The sequence below is a fragment of the Macrotis lagotis genome, chromosome 2 (genome assembly GCF_037893015.1).
Source record: "Macrotis lagotis isolate mMagLag1 chromosome 2, bilby.v1.9.chrom.fasta, whole genome shotgun sequence".
NCBI lineage: Eukaryota > Metazoa > Chordata > Mammalia > Peramelemorphia > Peramelidae > Macrotis > Macrotis lagotis.
In genome coordinates, this window is record NC_133659.1 from 199,299,203 (window position 1) to 199,316,088 (window position 16,886).

A 16,886-nucleotide genomic window follows, 5' to 3' on the forward strand; every position below is an offset into this window, starting at 1 on the left:
CCCCCTCCCCCCTCAGCTTTACTCCTTCCTCCCTCCCCTACACATGTACTCACACATGTCTGTGCTTATGTATACATTCTTCTGTCCTTCTCAATCCATCAAGCACTGTAGGACATTTCAGATGCCAGCTCTTACCTGAAAATGCAACTTTTGGATCAAGGTAGGAAGAATACAGATAGGCAGGATTCTATTGATTCAGTCTGAGGCTGGATGGACACACGTCAGGGACTGGATGGTCCTAGGTAACTTTGAAGGACATGTAGGTATGGTTTCATGACTGTGTCCTCTGAAGGTTTTTTCACCCATCTGTAAAATGAAGTTGAATTCACTGATCCCTAAGATTCAAACAACTCTTGAAATGATGTGATTCCATGGAATGCCCATTTCTAAGATTCCAAGATTCTATTTTTCTGCTTCAACTTGCACCTCAGGATCATGTGACTGTGCAAGCACACACACACACACACACACACACACACACACACACACACACACACACACACAGAGCAGGGGTTGCCCACAGTACTTTCCAGGCATGGAAAGGGTCTTCACCCTAATTCTCTTACTGTTACTTAACCTCTCAGTTCCTAGGCAATTCTTTAAGTTGATTAACTTTCAGAATAATTGCATATGTTTGTATAGAGGTAGTTTTTTTGCCCTGAGAGTTTCCTACCATAGTGAAATTACAGGTCTGGGCCAAAAAGAAAATTGTTAATTATTCTTTTTCCCTAGTTTAACTAAAAATTTCTTGAAGAAAGAGTCCATGTCATCTCAATTAAGTTAAAAAAAAATTCTGTCCTTCAACTGGTAAGTTGATTTTACGTCAACCCTAATTCCAAGTTATGCATTTTGAGTGTTTTTTGCTTTTATTTTGTTTTTAGTGGAGAAATGAAGTTCTTTTGAATAATTCTCATTGTGACCCTATCCTAGTTATTGCCGGAATTGAAGGCTGTCATGACTGTCATTAAAAGCATGCATGGTCTGAGGCTATAGAAAAAAAGAAAAACTAACTGGTTTATTGGGGAAGTGAACCCCAACAACCTTGCTTTCTCCTTAGCATTGTGTTCTAATGAATGGTACTAATTGGCCACAGATGCACATGTCAATATTAACATCAGCTTGAGGGGAGGAAAGCACAATCCAAAAGTGGCAAATAAATATTAAAACATATCTTAGAAATGTCTTTTGGATTATTTTTGCAATTGCTTCCCCTATGGGTGCCTGCTAACTTGATAAAAAAAAAAAGATTAAGGGAGAGTAAGAATTTCTGTGTTTTGACATTACATGAACAGCATGCCAGTTATATGCAAAATTCTAATGCAAATAAGTTGTTATTTTTGAGAGAGGGAGAGAGGATATCCTGGAATGAAGAGAGAATTGAGAGGCTCGGAGAGACAAGGAGAGAGAGGAGCCTCCGCAAAGAGAGAAGGGGGATGATTTTTAAGAAGAAACAGGGGGAGTCCAAACCACAGTAGAGGGAGCCCCTCAATTGATCCTGTGGGAGAGTCTGCCAAGGACAAGAGGGATCTTTGCCAGAACTTTTTATTTTTCCCTTTGGCAGATGTCCTTTCTGAAGCTATGGAGCAGAGCTGCCTGAGTCAGCCACTCCTGGTTCCTGCTTCTCTCTGGGGTATCAAACAACTTGTTTTCATTGTCCTCCAGTTGAATCAGTCAGGGAACCCTGACCCAGTTCTATCATGTTTTAGCTTCTAGACAATTTTGACTGACATCCATGCCTACAGTACTGATATCCCAACCTCTCAATGATAGCAGTCACTCAGGGATGTCAAATCAATTTAGTGTTATTGCTCCCCAAAGTTCCTGGGCCCCCAGGTTGGGCGTAAGAGGGTTTGACGCATTGTATGTACTGACCGGGGATGGGGTGGAGTTGCTGTGTGTTGACTGTTTCTATGGCTCCTGATCCCTAAGCAGGAATAATGCAGGAATAATGTCCTGGCTTCCTACAAAGGCGATTGAGGCAAGATCCTTTCCTTTCCCCCTGCATAGAAACATAGAGATAGTACTGGCTGTGATAACTGCTCCTTTAATAGTCCCACTTCTCCAGAACTGCCAGAAGAGAGAGAGAGAGAGAGAGAGAGAGAGAGAAAACACAAGTGGGCACTTTTGATCTTTGATCTTAAGGAACTGATCTAGCTAATTTAACCCAGTCTGTGCATCTTTATTAAGTACTCCCTATGGACAAAGTTTTGGACTGTGTTTTGTACACCCTAACTTAAAAAGAATCAAGTCTTTTCCATTCATAACCTTGGGCTAGTAGCTATTTTCAAGACTGCCTTAATAATTAATCAGTGCAGTAGGGAGACTTTGGAAAACTAAGGTCAGTAGAATATAAGTACTATGAGAAGCAGTATAGTGTAGTACATAGAAAGATGATCTCAGAGCCAAGATGAGCTGGATTCAAGTCCTTCTTATGACACATACCAGCTGTGTGACACTGACCAAGTCACTTACCCTTTCTCTACTCTAGATGAGTGGTGTCAAATTCCAGAAAGGAATCCCTTTGGGCAGCATATTGACTTAGAAAATCATAAATTAAAAATATATTTATTGAATTGTGGGCAATTAAGAGGCATAATGGATAAAGTGACCCTGGAATTAGGGATACTCATCTTCCTTAGTTCAAATGCAAGTCACCTGTTTGCCTCAGTTTCCTCATCTATAAAATATGCTGGTTGGGGCAGCTAGGTGGTGCAGTGGATAGAGCACCAACCCTGAGTCAGGAGGGCCTGAGTTCAGATTTAGCCTCAGATACTTAATAATTATCTAGCTGTTTGTATATGTAAAATTATTTATATTTATTTATATTATTTATTATTTATATTATTTATATTTATATTATATTATTTATATTTATTTAAAAAATATTTTCCAATTACATTTTAATCTGATTCATGCCTAGTGAATTTAGAGGGAGTTCCCTATATTAATGAAATTACAGATCTACTCCTTATCCTCATTATTGTAGATGCTAGAGGAGAGATTCAGCTGATAGAATCGTATCAAATTTCAAAGTAGGGAGAGATGTGGTTTTGGGAAGTGGTTGCCAGGAAAGTCTTCACAGAGACAATGGAATAATGAAGTCCTTGAAGGAGTAGTAGGATTCAAAGAAGTTTTCAGAGAAAACATAAAAAGAATATCTTGGACATTTGTGAACAGGAAGAGAGAACACAAAACAGGAATTCGGACCAACATTCTCTCTGATCTTCTGGGATACTACCCTCTTTCCCTTCCTCCCTCCCCTCTTCCCTCCCTCCCTTCCTCCCTCCCTCCCTCCCTTCCTTCCTTCCTTCCTTCCTTCCTTCCTTCCTTCCTTCCTTCCTTCCTTCCTTCTTTCCTTCCTTCCTTCTAGAATAAGGTAAGCCAGGGCAGGACAGACTAGATCAAGTTCAAAAACTGAATCCTTTTTGTCTTGTGCTTTGAGCTTCTGCCCTCACCCCTTTCCCTGGCAGAAAAGGGACCATCTTCATAGCATTTATACCAAACTCTGATTTCCCTGCCAGGGTTTAGGATTAGTCTGGAGCTCACCATCTATTGTCTACTCTTTCCTAGCAGATCTGATGTTCAAAGGCTACTTTTTTGGCTTTGCAAGAGAAATACTATGAAATAAAAGAACTGACTTCCAGGACTGATTTGAGATTTTGGGAGAAACTGAGGTCCAAAAATGTTCTTGGCTTTTTCTCTCATAGGTATTGCCCCATCTTGTAGCCACATTCAAATGGAACCCAAAATAGATAGGATCTTCTGTTTGCTTTGATCCTCTAGTCTAAGGCTGATTTCTCTACTGGATTCCCTGGCTGACTTCTGTTGGAGAAGTGGAATTTTCTTAAGTTGGATCCCAGGGGCAAATGTAACTAAGGGATGCCTAGTGAAAACTTATCTGTGGCCTTTTGGGGTAGTATATTTCCTCATATGTAAAATGGGAATAATCATAGCACCTCTTTCCCAGACTATTGTGAGGATCAAATGAGATAAGTGCTATATAAATGTCAGCAATTTTTGTTAGTAATAGTACTAGAAAATGCCAAGTCAGTTGTCATCATAACCTTGCCAATGTATTACCCTCTTCCCTTGACTCCTCAGGGCATGTCTACCCTAATTGGTGTGAGTGGCACAGATTCAATATGTGGCTTTAGGCTATGATTTTCCTGTCTGGTTTCTTCTGATTAAGCCCAAGTTTTCCATTATTCACTAGCTTCCTTCTAATCTAAGAGAAACGATGCATGATTCATTGCCATGCTGCTAATCCTGAGGGGGCACTGGGGGCAGGGTGGATCTTTTGGAAAACAATTCCATGTAATTCATGAACTAAGTGTTATAGTAGTATGACATTGAAGTTAAATTTCAACATTTTACCACCCTGTATTTTCTCAGCTTCTTGACTGATCCTTGTTGCTCTTCTTACAATTCAAGTGTACATATTGGAGATTACAAAATCATAATGATCCACTGCCCCTGGCTTTAATGCATTGCTCCTTTATTTTATCAGTTTCTTTATCAGCACAGTGGTCTACCTTTGTCCTTTGTGCCACCAATCACAGTAAGGAACAGGGTCCACAAGCAAAGGAAATGAGGGCAGTATTTCCACAGATGTTTGAAATGAATGGAGTCAAGTATTTCCTACTCACCCTGAAGATAGTAACTAGCCAACAGATTAAAGTACTTAATAAGTACTCAATTAACAAGTGAAACACCTCTTTTTTGTAATCACCAAGGAAGATTACTCTCTGACTCTATTGGGGATTTACTGGAGTGTTTTACCATTTCCTTCTCCAGTTCCTTTAACTGATAGGGAAACTGAGGCAAATGGTTAAGTGACTTGCCGAGGGTCACACAGCTAGTAAGTGTCTGAGGCTAGATTTGAGCTCAAGAAGATGAATCTTCCTGACTCTAGGCCCATCATCCTTTCCACTTGCACCACCTAACTGCCCCCAGCTTAGTGTTGGCTCTTGTGGAAAAGTAAACTAAAACTGGTCTTAAAATCCCTTTTGATCTACTTCTCTTTTGAGGTCCAGTCCTTTATTACAAAAACTCACTTTCAATTCAACAAAAATCAGCATATCTTTATCTGGAAACACAGCCCATCATGAAAATCCAGACAGAGGAGTTCGAATCTAACATCAGACACTTACTAACTGTGTGACCCTGGGCAAGTCACTTAACCCCATTTGCCTCAGTTTTCCTATCTGTAAAAGCAGCTGGAGAAGAAAATGGCAAACCACTCTTGTAAACCTGGAATGGGTTTAGAGAGTAATCTTCCTTGAAAGGCTTCCTGTTTAGAACATCGGTCTTAGAGTCTGGAAGCTCTGTGTAAAAATGTGGCTTCTAAAAATGTGTGACTCTGGGCCTCTGTCTGTCTCAGTTTTCTCAACCATAAAATAAATATAATAATAACATCTACCTAGTAGGGTTGTGATGTTCAAATGAGATAATGTTTACAAAGTCTTTAGCCTTTAATACCTAATTCCTTCCTTCCTAAACTGAGTAGGAAACTCCTAAGTATAACAATGTCAGTTGACTAGTCAGTGAAGAGGGATTAATTTCACCATGTTCCATAATGTTGGCAAACAAGAACATCCAGGCAAATAGAAAATTCTGTGCAGTTAATGTTTTGCTTAAGTGGGTCAGTGAGTCAGACAGATTTCCAACTGCTTATGATTATATTCATTTTAAGATAGAAGCCTTCCTTTATTTTCTTCAATGAGAACAAAAGTTCTCTGTTTCTCTCTCTCTCCTGAGAGGTTCCTGTCTCCAATGATATTTCAGAGAGGGGAAAAAATAGAATTGGATATTGATTTAGAGTTGGAATCAGGAATGTGTTGGTAAATGTTTAACAACTGACTTTCTGAGACTTTCCAAACTTTTTAAGTTTAGTAGGGAGGGGAAGAAAGCAAAGTTCATGAATGAATATTTATTAAGCATATGTTAAACATGGGATGGAAAGCATACACACATAATACATGCATACACTCCATATATACATGTATATATACATATATATGTATATATATATGTATGTATATATATATATATATATATATATATATATATATATATATATATATATACATACACACACACACTTTCTCAACACTGGGTCTCTCAGAAGTCTTAGTACAATTAAGCCATTCAGGCTTAATTAGACTAGAACACAAAAATCCTCATAAATAGGAATTGTTTCTTTTTTTTTTGTATCCCTAGTGTCTAGTAAATAGTAGCTGTTTAAAAAATTCCTATTGAACTTATTTCATTTGGTCCCACAACAGCCTTATTAGGTATCTATGATATATGATCATTCATATTTACTGATAAGGAAACTGAGGCCCTGAAAGGTCAAATAGTTTGATTGTGATCACAGAACTAGCAACTGTCAGAGGTGGGATTCATAGCTAAGTCTTCCTTATGCCAAGCCCAACTCTGACCATTCTGCTATCTTGGTGCCTCTATGGGAAATATGGTGCTCTTAACTATGGGGTAGTTAAATGTCTAACAGCCCTGATCAAGGATGTCATAACTGTTAGAGCAGCATTGTTCAATCTGGGAAGAAGGCCAGAAGAAAAAGATGTATAAGTGATGGGTGGGGTTTTAATAAAATTAATTTATTTTTAGCATTGATTTAAAAAATTTTTGAGTTCCAAATTCTCTCTTCCTCCCTCTTATCCATCCCCCCAACCACTGAGAAGTCAAGCAATATGTTATCAATTACACACATGAAGTCATGTAAAAACATATTTCCATATAAACCATGTGGTAAGCAAAATGAAACAAAGAAAAAAGGCAAGAAAAATAAAATGGAAAAAGTATACTTCAACCTATACCTAGAGTTTATCAGTTCTCTCTCTGGAGTTGGGTAACATTTGCCATCATGAATCCTTTGGAATTATCTTGGATCATTGTTCAGAGTAGCTAAATCTTTCACAGTTGATCTTAAGTTACAATATTGCTGTTACTATGTATAGTATTCTGGTTCTGCACACTTCATTCAACATCAGTTCATTTAAGTCTTTCCATGTTTTTTCTGAAATTTGCCTGCCCATCATTTCTTATAGTACAATATACTACACTACATCACAAGCATATACTACAACTTGTCCAGCCATCCTCCAATGAATAGACATACTCTCAATTTCCTAGCCTTACCAATGGATGGACATTTTGAAAGGAAATGGTACACTGAGAGACTGAATTTCAAGCCCTATAATCATCATTGACTATCTTCTAAACTCCTCACTGGCAAACCTGATTCTTATTGTGAAAGAAAGAGACCTAAGATAAAATATAATCTCTGTTGTTCAGCCCTGTTAGGACTACTGGGAGCAAAAGAATCTACTTTTTCCTAGATTGGAATTTTTGGCAGAGAAGATGAGACATTCTCATTGGAGAGAGTTCTTGGTAGGACTAGAAGGCTAAGCTTTTAAGATCCTCCCGCCCCATGAGGATACAGTGTCCCAGTAATACATCAAGGTCTCTGTTATGTGTATGTGTGTTAGTGGTGGGATAGAGGAGGGGGGAAATGGTCAGATTTTATTGCCATTAGAGGACTTAGATCCAAGGAGAAGGTCATTTGAAAATATATAACTTCTTATGCTTCCACTAGCCCCTTCCTCTAAAAAAGATAATTACATTTTGGTTTGAGAGAACAGATTAGATAGTTTTCAGCTCTATTATAGGAAGATCTGCCAATACTTGTCTGTATCCCCCTCCCTGGCTATGTTTTCTATCTCTCTGTAGGCCATGGCCAGTGTAGCTGTGGGGACTGCCTCTGTGACTCCGACTGGACTGGTGACTACTGTAACTGCACCACTCGCACAGACATGTGTATGTCAAACAATGGGCTTCTGTGTAGTGGCCGAGGTAAATGCGTCTGTGGCAAATGTGTCTGCCTCCAGCCTGGATCTTATGGTGACACCTGTGAGAAATGTCCCACCTGCCCTGATGCCTGCACATTTAAGAAGTGAGTGGATGAGAGTTGACTATGGGGTTGGAGAGTTTGGGCATGGACAATTGGGAAGGCCATGGGGATCCAGGGTGGGGAATGAGAACCAGAGTTTTTTTTGGGGGGTGAGGGGAATCATTTTGACCCTGCCCTGTAAGGTCTAGTCTTTTATTGACATGTAGGGATACATTGGTGGATAAAGTGCTAGACATGGAACCAAGAAGACTGGATTGAAATCCAATCAGATCCTACTTACTTCCCCGAACCCAAGTTACCCCATACATCAAGGGAATGATGTCACTAATAGCATCCACCTCCCAGAATTGTTATGAGGATCAACTGGGGTAATGCTTGTAACATGTTTTGCATATTTTAAAGCACCATATAATTATGAGGTATTAGTATCATTTATGAAGGAAGGGAGGAAGAAGGGTTGTTTTTTTCTCCTAGCTGAGGTGATATAATCACAGAAAGTGAGAGACTGAAAACAGGACAAGGTATCAATATGTCAAAATGAGGTGTAAAGACAGTGTCTATTCTATTATCTTTTCATAATATCCAACAATTCTCCCTGAGAAAATTAGAAAATCAAGGGCTTGTTGGCTGGCCATGGATTGGCCAAATAAATATTTTTAGCTTTGAAAGAGAAAAACTAAGACTGCTAGCCTGGGGAAGAACTGGAAGTAAGGGACAACTTTATGGAGTGTGATCCTCTCTACAGTGATTCAAGGTAGAGGACATGTTTTTCCTCTCTCTTGCATTCTTACTCATCCAGTGTTTTGTTGTTCAGTTATTTCAGTCTTGTCCTACTCTTTGTGACCCCCCCATTTGGGGTTTTCTTGGTAGAGTTATTCTAATGATTTTACATTTCCTCATCTAACTCATTTTACAAAAAGTAAAACAGGCAAACAGGATTAAGTGTTGTCCAAGGGCACACCCTACTGAGTCTAAGGCCAGATTTGAACTCAGGAAGATGAGTCTTCCTTATTTAAGTTCTGGCACTATCCATTTTACCACTTTAGCTGCCCTTACTTGCCAAGTAGAAGATGTCATATATATCAGGGAACAGAGAAAGGTAGGTCTAGGGTCCCAGAAGCAACCCAGTCTGGCATCAGAGCAGAGATTAAATGGACTTAATACTAATGGATTTAATACTAATAATAATGATGATAATACTTTGAAAGCTTTTTAACATTTGCAAAACATTTACAATGAACATTGGTTCATTTGGATGCTTTTGGAGCTCTTGACCCTCTTGACCCTCCAAAGGCTCTGGACTATTATCACTTTATTCATACTATCTTCAGGTGGGTTATATGGCGTGTTTAAGGGGAATCAGCACTTTTGGATTGAGGGTTTATCAATGCCTTTCCAGGATTGTTTATCTACCTTTGGTGTCTACCTGTCACCTAATGGAATTCTGTGACTCCAAGAAACTGTAGCATGAGCAGTGACCACATCCCAGAAAAAAATATCCTGGATAGATGGGCTAAGTCAGTTGAGGATAACTGACAGACTTCAAAATTCCATGAATTAGGAAAAGGTCTCCTCCAAGCATGTGAAGACTTTCCCCCAGTGGAATGGACAGATGAGAACAATTTGTCCCAATGGCCTTGAAGGCCATGAAGGCTGAACTAGATGCTGGTCAGGCTAGAGCTTGGTCAGGCATCAATGATACCAAGTTCATCCTCTGCATCCATCTTGATTTTGTCCTGCCTCTGGACTTAGATGACTCTGGAAGAGAGAGTGAAGCTGATAACTTCATGCAAATCTGCCTCACTTAGATCTAATTCACTTGCAAGCATTACCTAATGATGTCATTGGTCCTCTTCAAAAATGAAGTATGAACAACTACCTTCAGAAGACCATGAAAGACCCTGAGACAGTCCTAGGGGCAGTTGGATAGAAGGCTGGGTCAGGAGTCAGGAAAACCCATGTTTGGATCTAACCACAGACATTTACTAGCTGTGTGACCCTGGGCAAGTCATTTAACCTCCATTTACCACAGTTTCCTCCTGTAAAATGGGGGAAAACATAGCCCCTACATTTCAGGGTTTTTAAAAAGATGATATTATGTGATGATGCTTTTAAGTTACTTAATACAATGACTTGTACCCCATAGTCACTTAATAAATGCTTGTTTCTCTCTCCCACCTCTCCCTGCACCTTCTCTTGCTGATGCTGGGGAGTTCAAGAGCATCAGGAGACATGAGGAAATTCAAGAGAAGTAAACAAGAGAAGCCTTGGAAAATTTGAAGCTATTAAAAAATTCTGACAGAAAGTCCCTGGGTAGCCTTATTCTTCCATAGTGTTTGTCTCTATGGTCCTAAATGAAGTGGGAATGGAGTATTCCCTAGTTCTATTCCACAACCATTTATTAGTACCTTTGGTATGCAGAAAACTATAAGGTGCTAAAGGTAGATGCAAAGTTTCAGTAAGATGGATTGTTGCAGTTATGAGAAAGGCAGATACATGGGTCAATGGATAGAAGCCTAGAGTCAGGAAGACTCACCTTCCAGAGGTCAAATGTGACCTCAGACACTAGCTGTGTGACCCTGGGCAAGTCACTTAATCCTGTTTTTCTCTATAAAATGAGTTGGAGAAGGAAATGGCAAACCACTCCATATCTTTGTTAAGAAAACTACAAATAGTATCATGAAGAGTTGTACATGACTGAAAAATGACTAAACAATAACAAAGAAGAAAGGGTTGCAATTCTAAGTTCTCTTCTAGTCCCAAGTCTAAGATTCCTGAGTCTTCTAGGTATAAAACTCAGAACTAGGTGCAGTTGAAGAATGCATCCATGAAATGAGACAGTTGTGGCTTTCAAAGAACTTATAATTTACTTTTCCTTTCTCACATCCAGAGAATGTGTGGAATGCCAGAAATTCAATCGAGGAACGTGGTTTGAGGAGAATACCTGCAGTCGCTACTGTCGGGATGAAATTGTGTCTGTGACAGAACTTGGTAAGGGCAAGGATATCTCTGTATCATTACCTTTTCCCTCCCCCTCTTCCTTTGGAGGTGTAGAAGGGAATGAAGTATCAGGGCCTTGGGAATTCTCTAAGTGTTGCTGCATTTCATACCATTTCTTATATCTCAGTTCTTGTTTTTTTCCTCCAGTTATCCTTCACCTAATTTTAGCATCCTTAATCTTCTAGTTTGGGAATGGGCAGGGAGGGAAATATAGTTCTCAGGTGGGTTCTGAGCAGAGTGTAAACCCTGAAGGGACTCCTTCCAAAGGATTAAAGATTTAGAACTGGAAGGAGCCATAGAGTCCATCTAATTCAATACCCTCATTTAGCAGATGAGAAAAACTGAAGCCTCAGAGCTTAAATGACTTGCCCAATGAGTAACTGAGTCAGAATTTAATTAGTCAGTCAATAAACATGCATGAAGTGCCTACTATGTGCCAAAAGCCAAGGGGGAGGAGTTCAAAGAAAGGTGAGAGACAGCCCCTGATGTCAAGGAACTTAATCTAATAGGAGAGTCAACATATAAACAACTATTTACAAACATGATCTAGACAGGAAAAATTGGGGGGTAGTCTCAGAGAGAATGCACTAGGATAAAAAAAAAGACTTTTTTTTGAAGTTTGGATTTTCTCTGGGAACTGAAAGAAACCAGGAAAGTTAGGAAGCAGAGATGAGGACAGAGATAATTCCAGTTATGGGTGAGATAGCCAATGAAAATGCCCAGCATTGGGAGTGCTGTATCTGAGGAAAAGCAAGGAGATCAGCGTCACTGGATTATTCAGGTCATTTTCACTCTAGGACCAATAAATGTCTGAGGCAGAATTTGAAATCAATACAAGTTCAATGCTATATTCACTCATTATACAGCCTGCCTACCTTAAATGGGTCTTTGATTCTAAAGGATTGTGTTTGGTGGCACCTTCTACCCAATGGGAGATAAAATGGGGTTCTACAATACTCCAGTTTCCTATTGGTTATCCTTTTCTTTTTCTGTAGCTGTACTTTCCTTTTTAAAAAATCTTGGTATGTTTTGTTTTTATACCAGCTCCATTTCCCAGAACATCTTCCTCCTTTCATCTTAGAGGACCATCCTTCATAATAAAGAATAAAACAGAAAGGGGAAAAAAATCCATATGATGGGAAAAAAGACTGTAGCCAGAGTCTTAAACTCTCTAGATCTCAAGATGCGAGATTTGTTGTCCATCTTAAAGGGTTCTGGTATATGGTGTTAGAAAGTAAGGGTGAAGAAAAGTCAGACTCACCCTTATTTAATGATCCTCCTTGGGGAAGATCACCAAGAATTATATTTACATTAAGGAAAGTATCTTTGATCCCAAATTCATTTCTATATCAAAAAAGATTTAGAATTCAATTCTGACTTTGAACTCATTTCTTCTGAAAATAAAATCTAGGATCTAAATATAAAATTCCAAATCAATATCTTATTATGTATGCCCATCTCCCTCTCTGTAACATACTATTGCTATTTTCTCTGTAAACTTTATTTCAAAACTTTTTTTTCTAAATCTCTTCCCCCCTTCCAAATTTGTGTGTGTGTGTGTGTGTGTGTGTGTGTGTGTGTGTGTGTGTGTGTGTGTGTGTGTGTGTGATACTCCTCATTCTTTTGGTTTAGTATGCTTTACCCCTTTAACACCCCCAGAAAATGCATAAAAAGAGAGAATATTCCTTAGTATAAATTGAAACCATCCCTTTATTTTTAAATATATAATTCATAATATTGCAGTTGTAAGTTTTACTAGATGGAGGAAAAAACATAATGAAAATACTAGTAACACCATTAGTCCAGGGTTTTGTTGGCCAATGTTTAACATCCAGCTCTCCAGAATAAAAAAAAATTCCTAGCTTATTAAGTTTAGTTTGCATTATTAACATTTTCTTAAGTCTAGACAAATAAATAATAAATCAAAGCTTGTTGTGTAGCATTTGTCAGTTTCTGACAGATAAATGTTTACATAGAAGTCGTGGTTCAGGAGATAGTTTGAAAGGATTCCTGTATAATCCCCAAATTTCTGAGAATCCCAAGAGACACATTCAGATATTGTGGTCAGATATCCTCCCTACAAATCCTATTTTGACCACTTGATCCTTGTCCATCAAAAGATTTTTTTTCATCCCTCTTTCTTTCCTCCCTTACCAAAGTTCTGTAGCATACTCATCTAGTCCATTAATTTGTCAGGCCAGGGCAGGGCAAGTTTCTATAGTGTCTTCCAGACTTTTGATACATCTCTGTAGTTCTCTTTTCTCGTAACTCCTCAGTTAGACCTTCCTAGATGATTTCCTTCTTCATCTTATAATTGCTAAGTAGATAGAATGCCTCCACTTGACCATCTTATACTGCCATACTCTTTTTTCTTGATATTTTATTTGTTTTCCAATTATATACAACAGTAGTTTCTATTTATCATTTTTGTAAGGTTTTGAATTCCCCCCCCCCAGAAGACAGTTTGATAATCTTTGTATCCATGCTTTACGTTGATCAAAATTGAATGTGGTGAGAGAGAAATCATATCCTTGAGGATATTGGAAATCATCTAGAAAGGTCTAGCTGATGCTGGAATATTTTCCCCCTCTTGCTTCATTTATCTAATTGGGGGAAATAAAGTATATTCACCAGTTGAGTCATGTATGATGATGGATGGGGCTGGTACTGGGACATAATGAATAAGAGGAAAAAGGAGTCAGGGAAGAGAGTGGTACATAATTTTTTTTTTAAGTTGAAGGTAATAGACTTTGGTCTTTGTTTAAACTCCACAATTATTCTCCATTACAGGTACTCTAAAATTGTCTCTGATTGTTGCATTGATGAAATGAGCAAGTCCATTAAGATTGATCATCACCCCCATGCTGCTGTTAGGATGTGTAGTGTTTTGCTGACTCTGCTCCTCTTGCCCAGCATCAGTTCATGCAAGTTTTTCTCTGAAATCCCATCCTTCTTGGTTTCTAATAGAACAATAGTGTTCTATAGCATACATATATCATAATTGGTTCAACCATTCCCCAATTGATGGACATTCACTCATTTGTGAATTGGTTCTTTGCTATGAATATTTTTGTACAAGTGATGTTCTTACCCTTTTACATGATCTCCTTAGGATATAGACCCAGTAGTGGTATTGCTGGATCAAAGGATATACACAATTTTTATTGCCGCTTGGTTGTAATTCCAGATTGCTCTCCAGAAAGGTTGGATGAGTTCGCAGCTCCACCAACAGTGTAGTGTCCCAGATTTCCCACATCCCCTCCAACATTGAACATTGTCCTTTCTGGTCATATTGGATGATCTGATAGGTGAGAAATGATACCTCAGAGCTGCTTTAATTGCATTTCTCTAATCAGTAATGATTTAGTGCAATTTTTCATGGCTATGGATAACTTTGATTTTCTCATCTGTAAATGGCCTTTGCACATCTGTTGACCATTTGTCAATTGGGGAATGGCTTTTTTTTTTTCTAAATCTGACTCAGTTCTCTATATATTTTAGAAATGAGTCCTTTGTCAGGAATACTAGTTGTAAAAATTGTTTCTCAATTTATTACATTTCTTTTGATCTTGGTTACAGTGGTTTTGTTTGTGCAAAAGCTTTTTTAATTTAATGTAATCAAAATTATCTAATTTGTTTTTAATGATATTCTCCATTTCTTCCTTGTTCATAAACTGCTTCCCTTTTCATAGATCTGACAGGCAAACTATTCCTTGATTTCCAAGTTTTTTTTTATAATATAGTCTTTTATGTCTAAATCCTGTACCCATTTTTATCTTATCTTGGTATAAGGTGTGAGATGTTAGCCTAATCCAATTTTCCCAACAGTTCTTTTTTTTATCAAGTCCAGAAACTGGACTCTGGGTGTATCAAACAACTAATTGTTTCTTACTGTCTCTTTTGTACCTAATCTATTCCACTGTTCCACCACTCTGTTTCTTAGCCTATACCAAACAATTTTGATGACTTATGCTTTATAATATAATTTTAGATCTGGTAAGGCTAAACCACCTTCTTTTGCACTTTTTTCATTAAATCCCTGGATATTCTTGACTTTTTGTTTCTCCATATGAATTTAGTTACATTTTTTTCTAGCTCATTAAAGTAATTTTTGGGGAGTTTGATTGATAAGGCACTAAATAAGTTGTTTAATTTGGTTAGAATTGTCATTTTTATTATATTAGCCTGGCCTATCCATGAACAGTTGATATTTGCCCAGTTATTTAAATCTGATTTTATTTGTGTGAAAAGTGTTTTTAGTTGTTTTCATAGAGTTTCTGAGTCTGCCTTGGCAAGTAGACTCCCAGGTATTTTATATTATCTGAAGTTACTTTAAATGGAATTTCTCTTTCTAACTCTTGTTGCTGTATTTTACTAGTAATACATCAAAATGCTGAGGATTTATGTGGTTTTATTTACTTATTTTTTTAATTTTAAAGATTTTATTTATTTTGAGTTCTACAATTTTCCCCCAATCTTGCTTCCCCCACACACAGAAAGCAGTCTATTAATCTTTACATTGTTTCCATGGTATATTTTGATCTAAGTTGAATGTGATGAGAGAGAAATCATATCCTTAAGGAAGAAAAATTACATAATAAGATAACTTTTTTCCTTAAATTAAAGGTAATAGTCTTTGGTCTTTGTTTAAACTCCACAATTCTTTCTCTGGATACAGATGGTATTCTCCATTGCAGACAGCCCCAAATTGCCCTGGTTGTTGCACTGATGGAATGAGCAAGTCCATCAAAGTTGGTCATCTCCCCCATGCTGCTGTCAGGGTGTACAATGTTTCTTTGGTTCTGCTCATCTCACTCATCATTGTTCATACAAATCCCTCCATGCTTCCCTGAATTCCCATCCCTCCTGTTTTTGTGGGTGGGTTTTTTTTTTTTTTTTTTTTTTTTTTTTTTAGTTTTTGCTAGGCAATGGGGTTGTGTCTTGCCCAAGGCCACACAGCTAGGTAATTATTAAGTGTCTGAGGCTGAATTTGAACTCAGGTACTCCTGACTTGTATTACTGTTTGTTAAGCCATTCCCCAATTGAAGGACATTTACTTAATTTCCAATTTTTGCCACCACAAACAAGGCTGCTATGAATATTTTTGTACAAGTGATGTTTTTACCCTTTTTTCATAATCTCTTCAGGGTATATAGACCCAGTAGTGGTATTACTGGATCAAAGGGTATGCACATTTTTGTTGCCCTCCAGAAAGTTTGGATGAGTTCACAATTTCCCATGTGTGTTTATTTTATATCCTGCTACTTTGTTAAAGTTGCTAATTGTTTCTAGTAGATTTTTTTTAGGACTCTCTAGGTATACCATCATGTCACCTGTAAAGAGTGAGTTTTATTTCTTCCTTCCCAATTCTAATTCCTTCAATTTCTTTTTCTTCTCTTATTGTTGAAGCTGACATTTCTAATACAATATTGAATAGTAGTGGTGATAACAGGCATTCTTGTTTCACTCCTGATCTTATTTGGAATGCCTCTAGCTTATCCCCACTACATAAAATGCTGGTTGATGATTTCAGATAGATACTGCTTATCATTCTCAGGAACAATCCACTTATTCCTATGCTCTCTAAGTATTTTTGGTAGGAATGGATGCTGTATTTTGTCAAAGACTTTTTCTGCATCTATTGAGATAATCATGTGATTTCTGTTAGGTTTGTTATTGAAATAGTCAATTATACTATTTCTTAATATTGATCCAACCCTGCAATTCCTGGGATAAATCCTGCTTGGTTGTAGTGATAATTTGCTGTAATCGTTTTGCTAAGATTTTATTTAAGATTTTTGCATCCATTTTCATTAGGGAAATTGGTCTATAATTTTCTTTCTCTGTTTTGACTCTTCCTGGTTTAGGTATCAGCACCATAATGGTGTCATAGAAGGAGTTAGGTATTGTCATACTCTTTAGAGGGAATGAGATACCCTACTGGAGAGCATTTTAA

General features: G+C 37.8%; 1 protein-coding gene across 2 annotated transcripts in view; it reads left to right on the top strand.

The window, feature by feature from the left end:
• ITGB3 (integrin subunit beta 3) overlaps nucleotides 1-16,886 on the top strand; it is an 86,580-nt gene that overhangs the window by 45,595 nt on the left and 24,099 nt on the right. For both annotated transcript variants that reach the window (XM_074224409.1, XM_074224408.1), the window contains exons 11-12: nucleotides 7,750-7,972; nucleotides 10,821-10,921. In XM_074224409.1, the coding sequence (XP_074080510.1) occupies nucleotides 7,750-7,972; nucleotides 10,821-10,921 (324 nt within the window). The remainder of the gene's footprint in view (nucleotides 1-7,749; nucleotides 7,973-10,820; nucleotides 10,922-16,886) is intronic.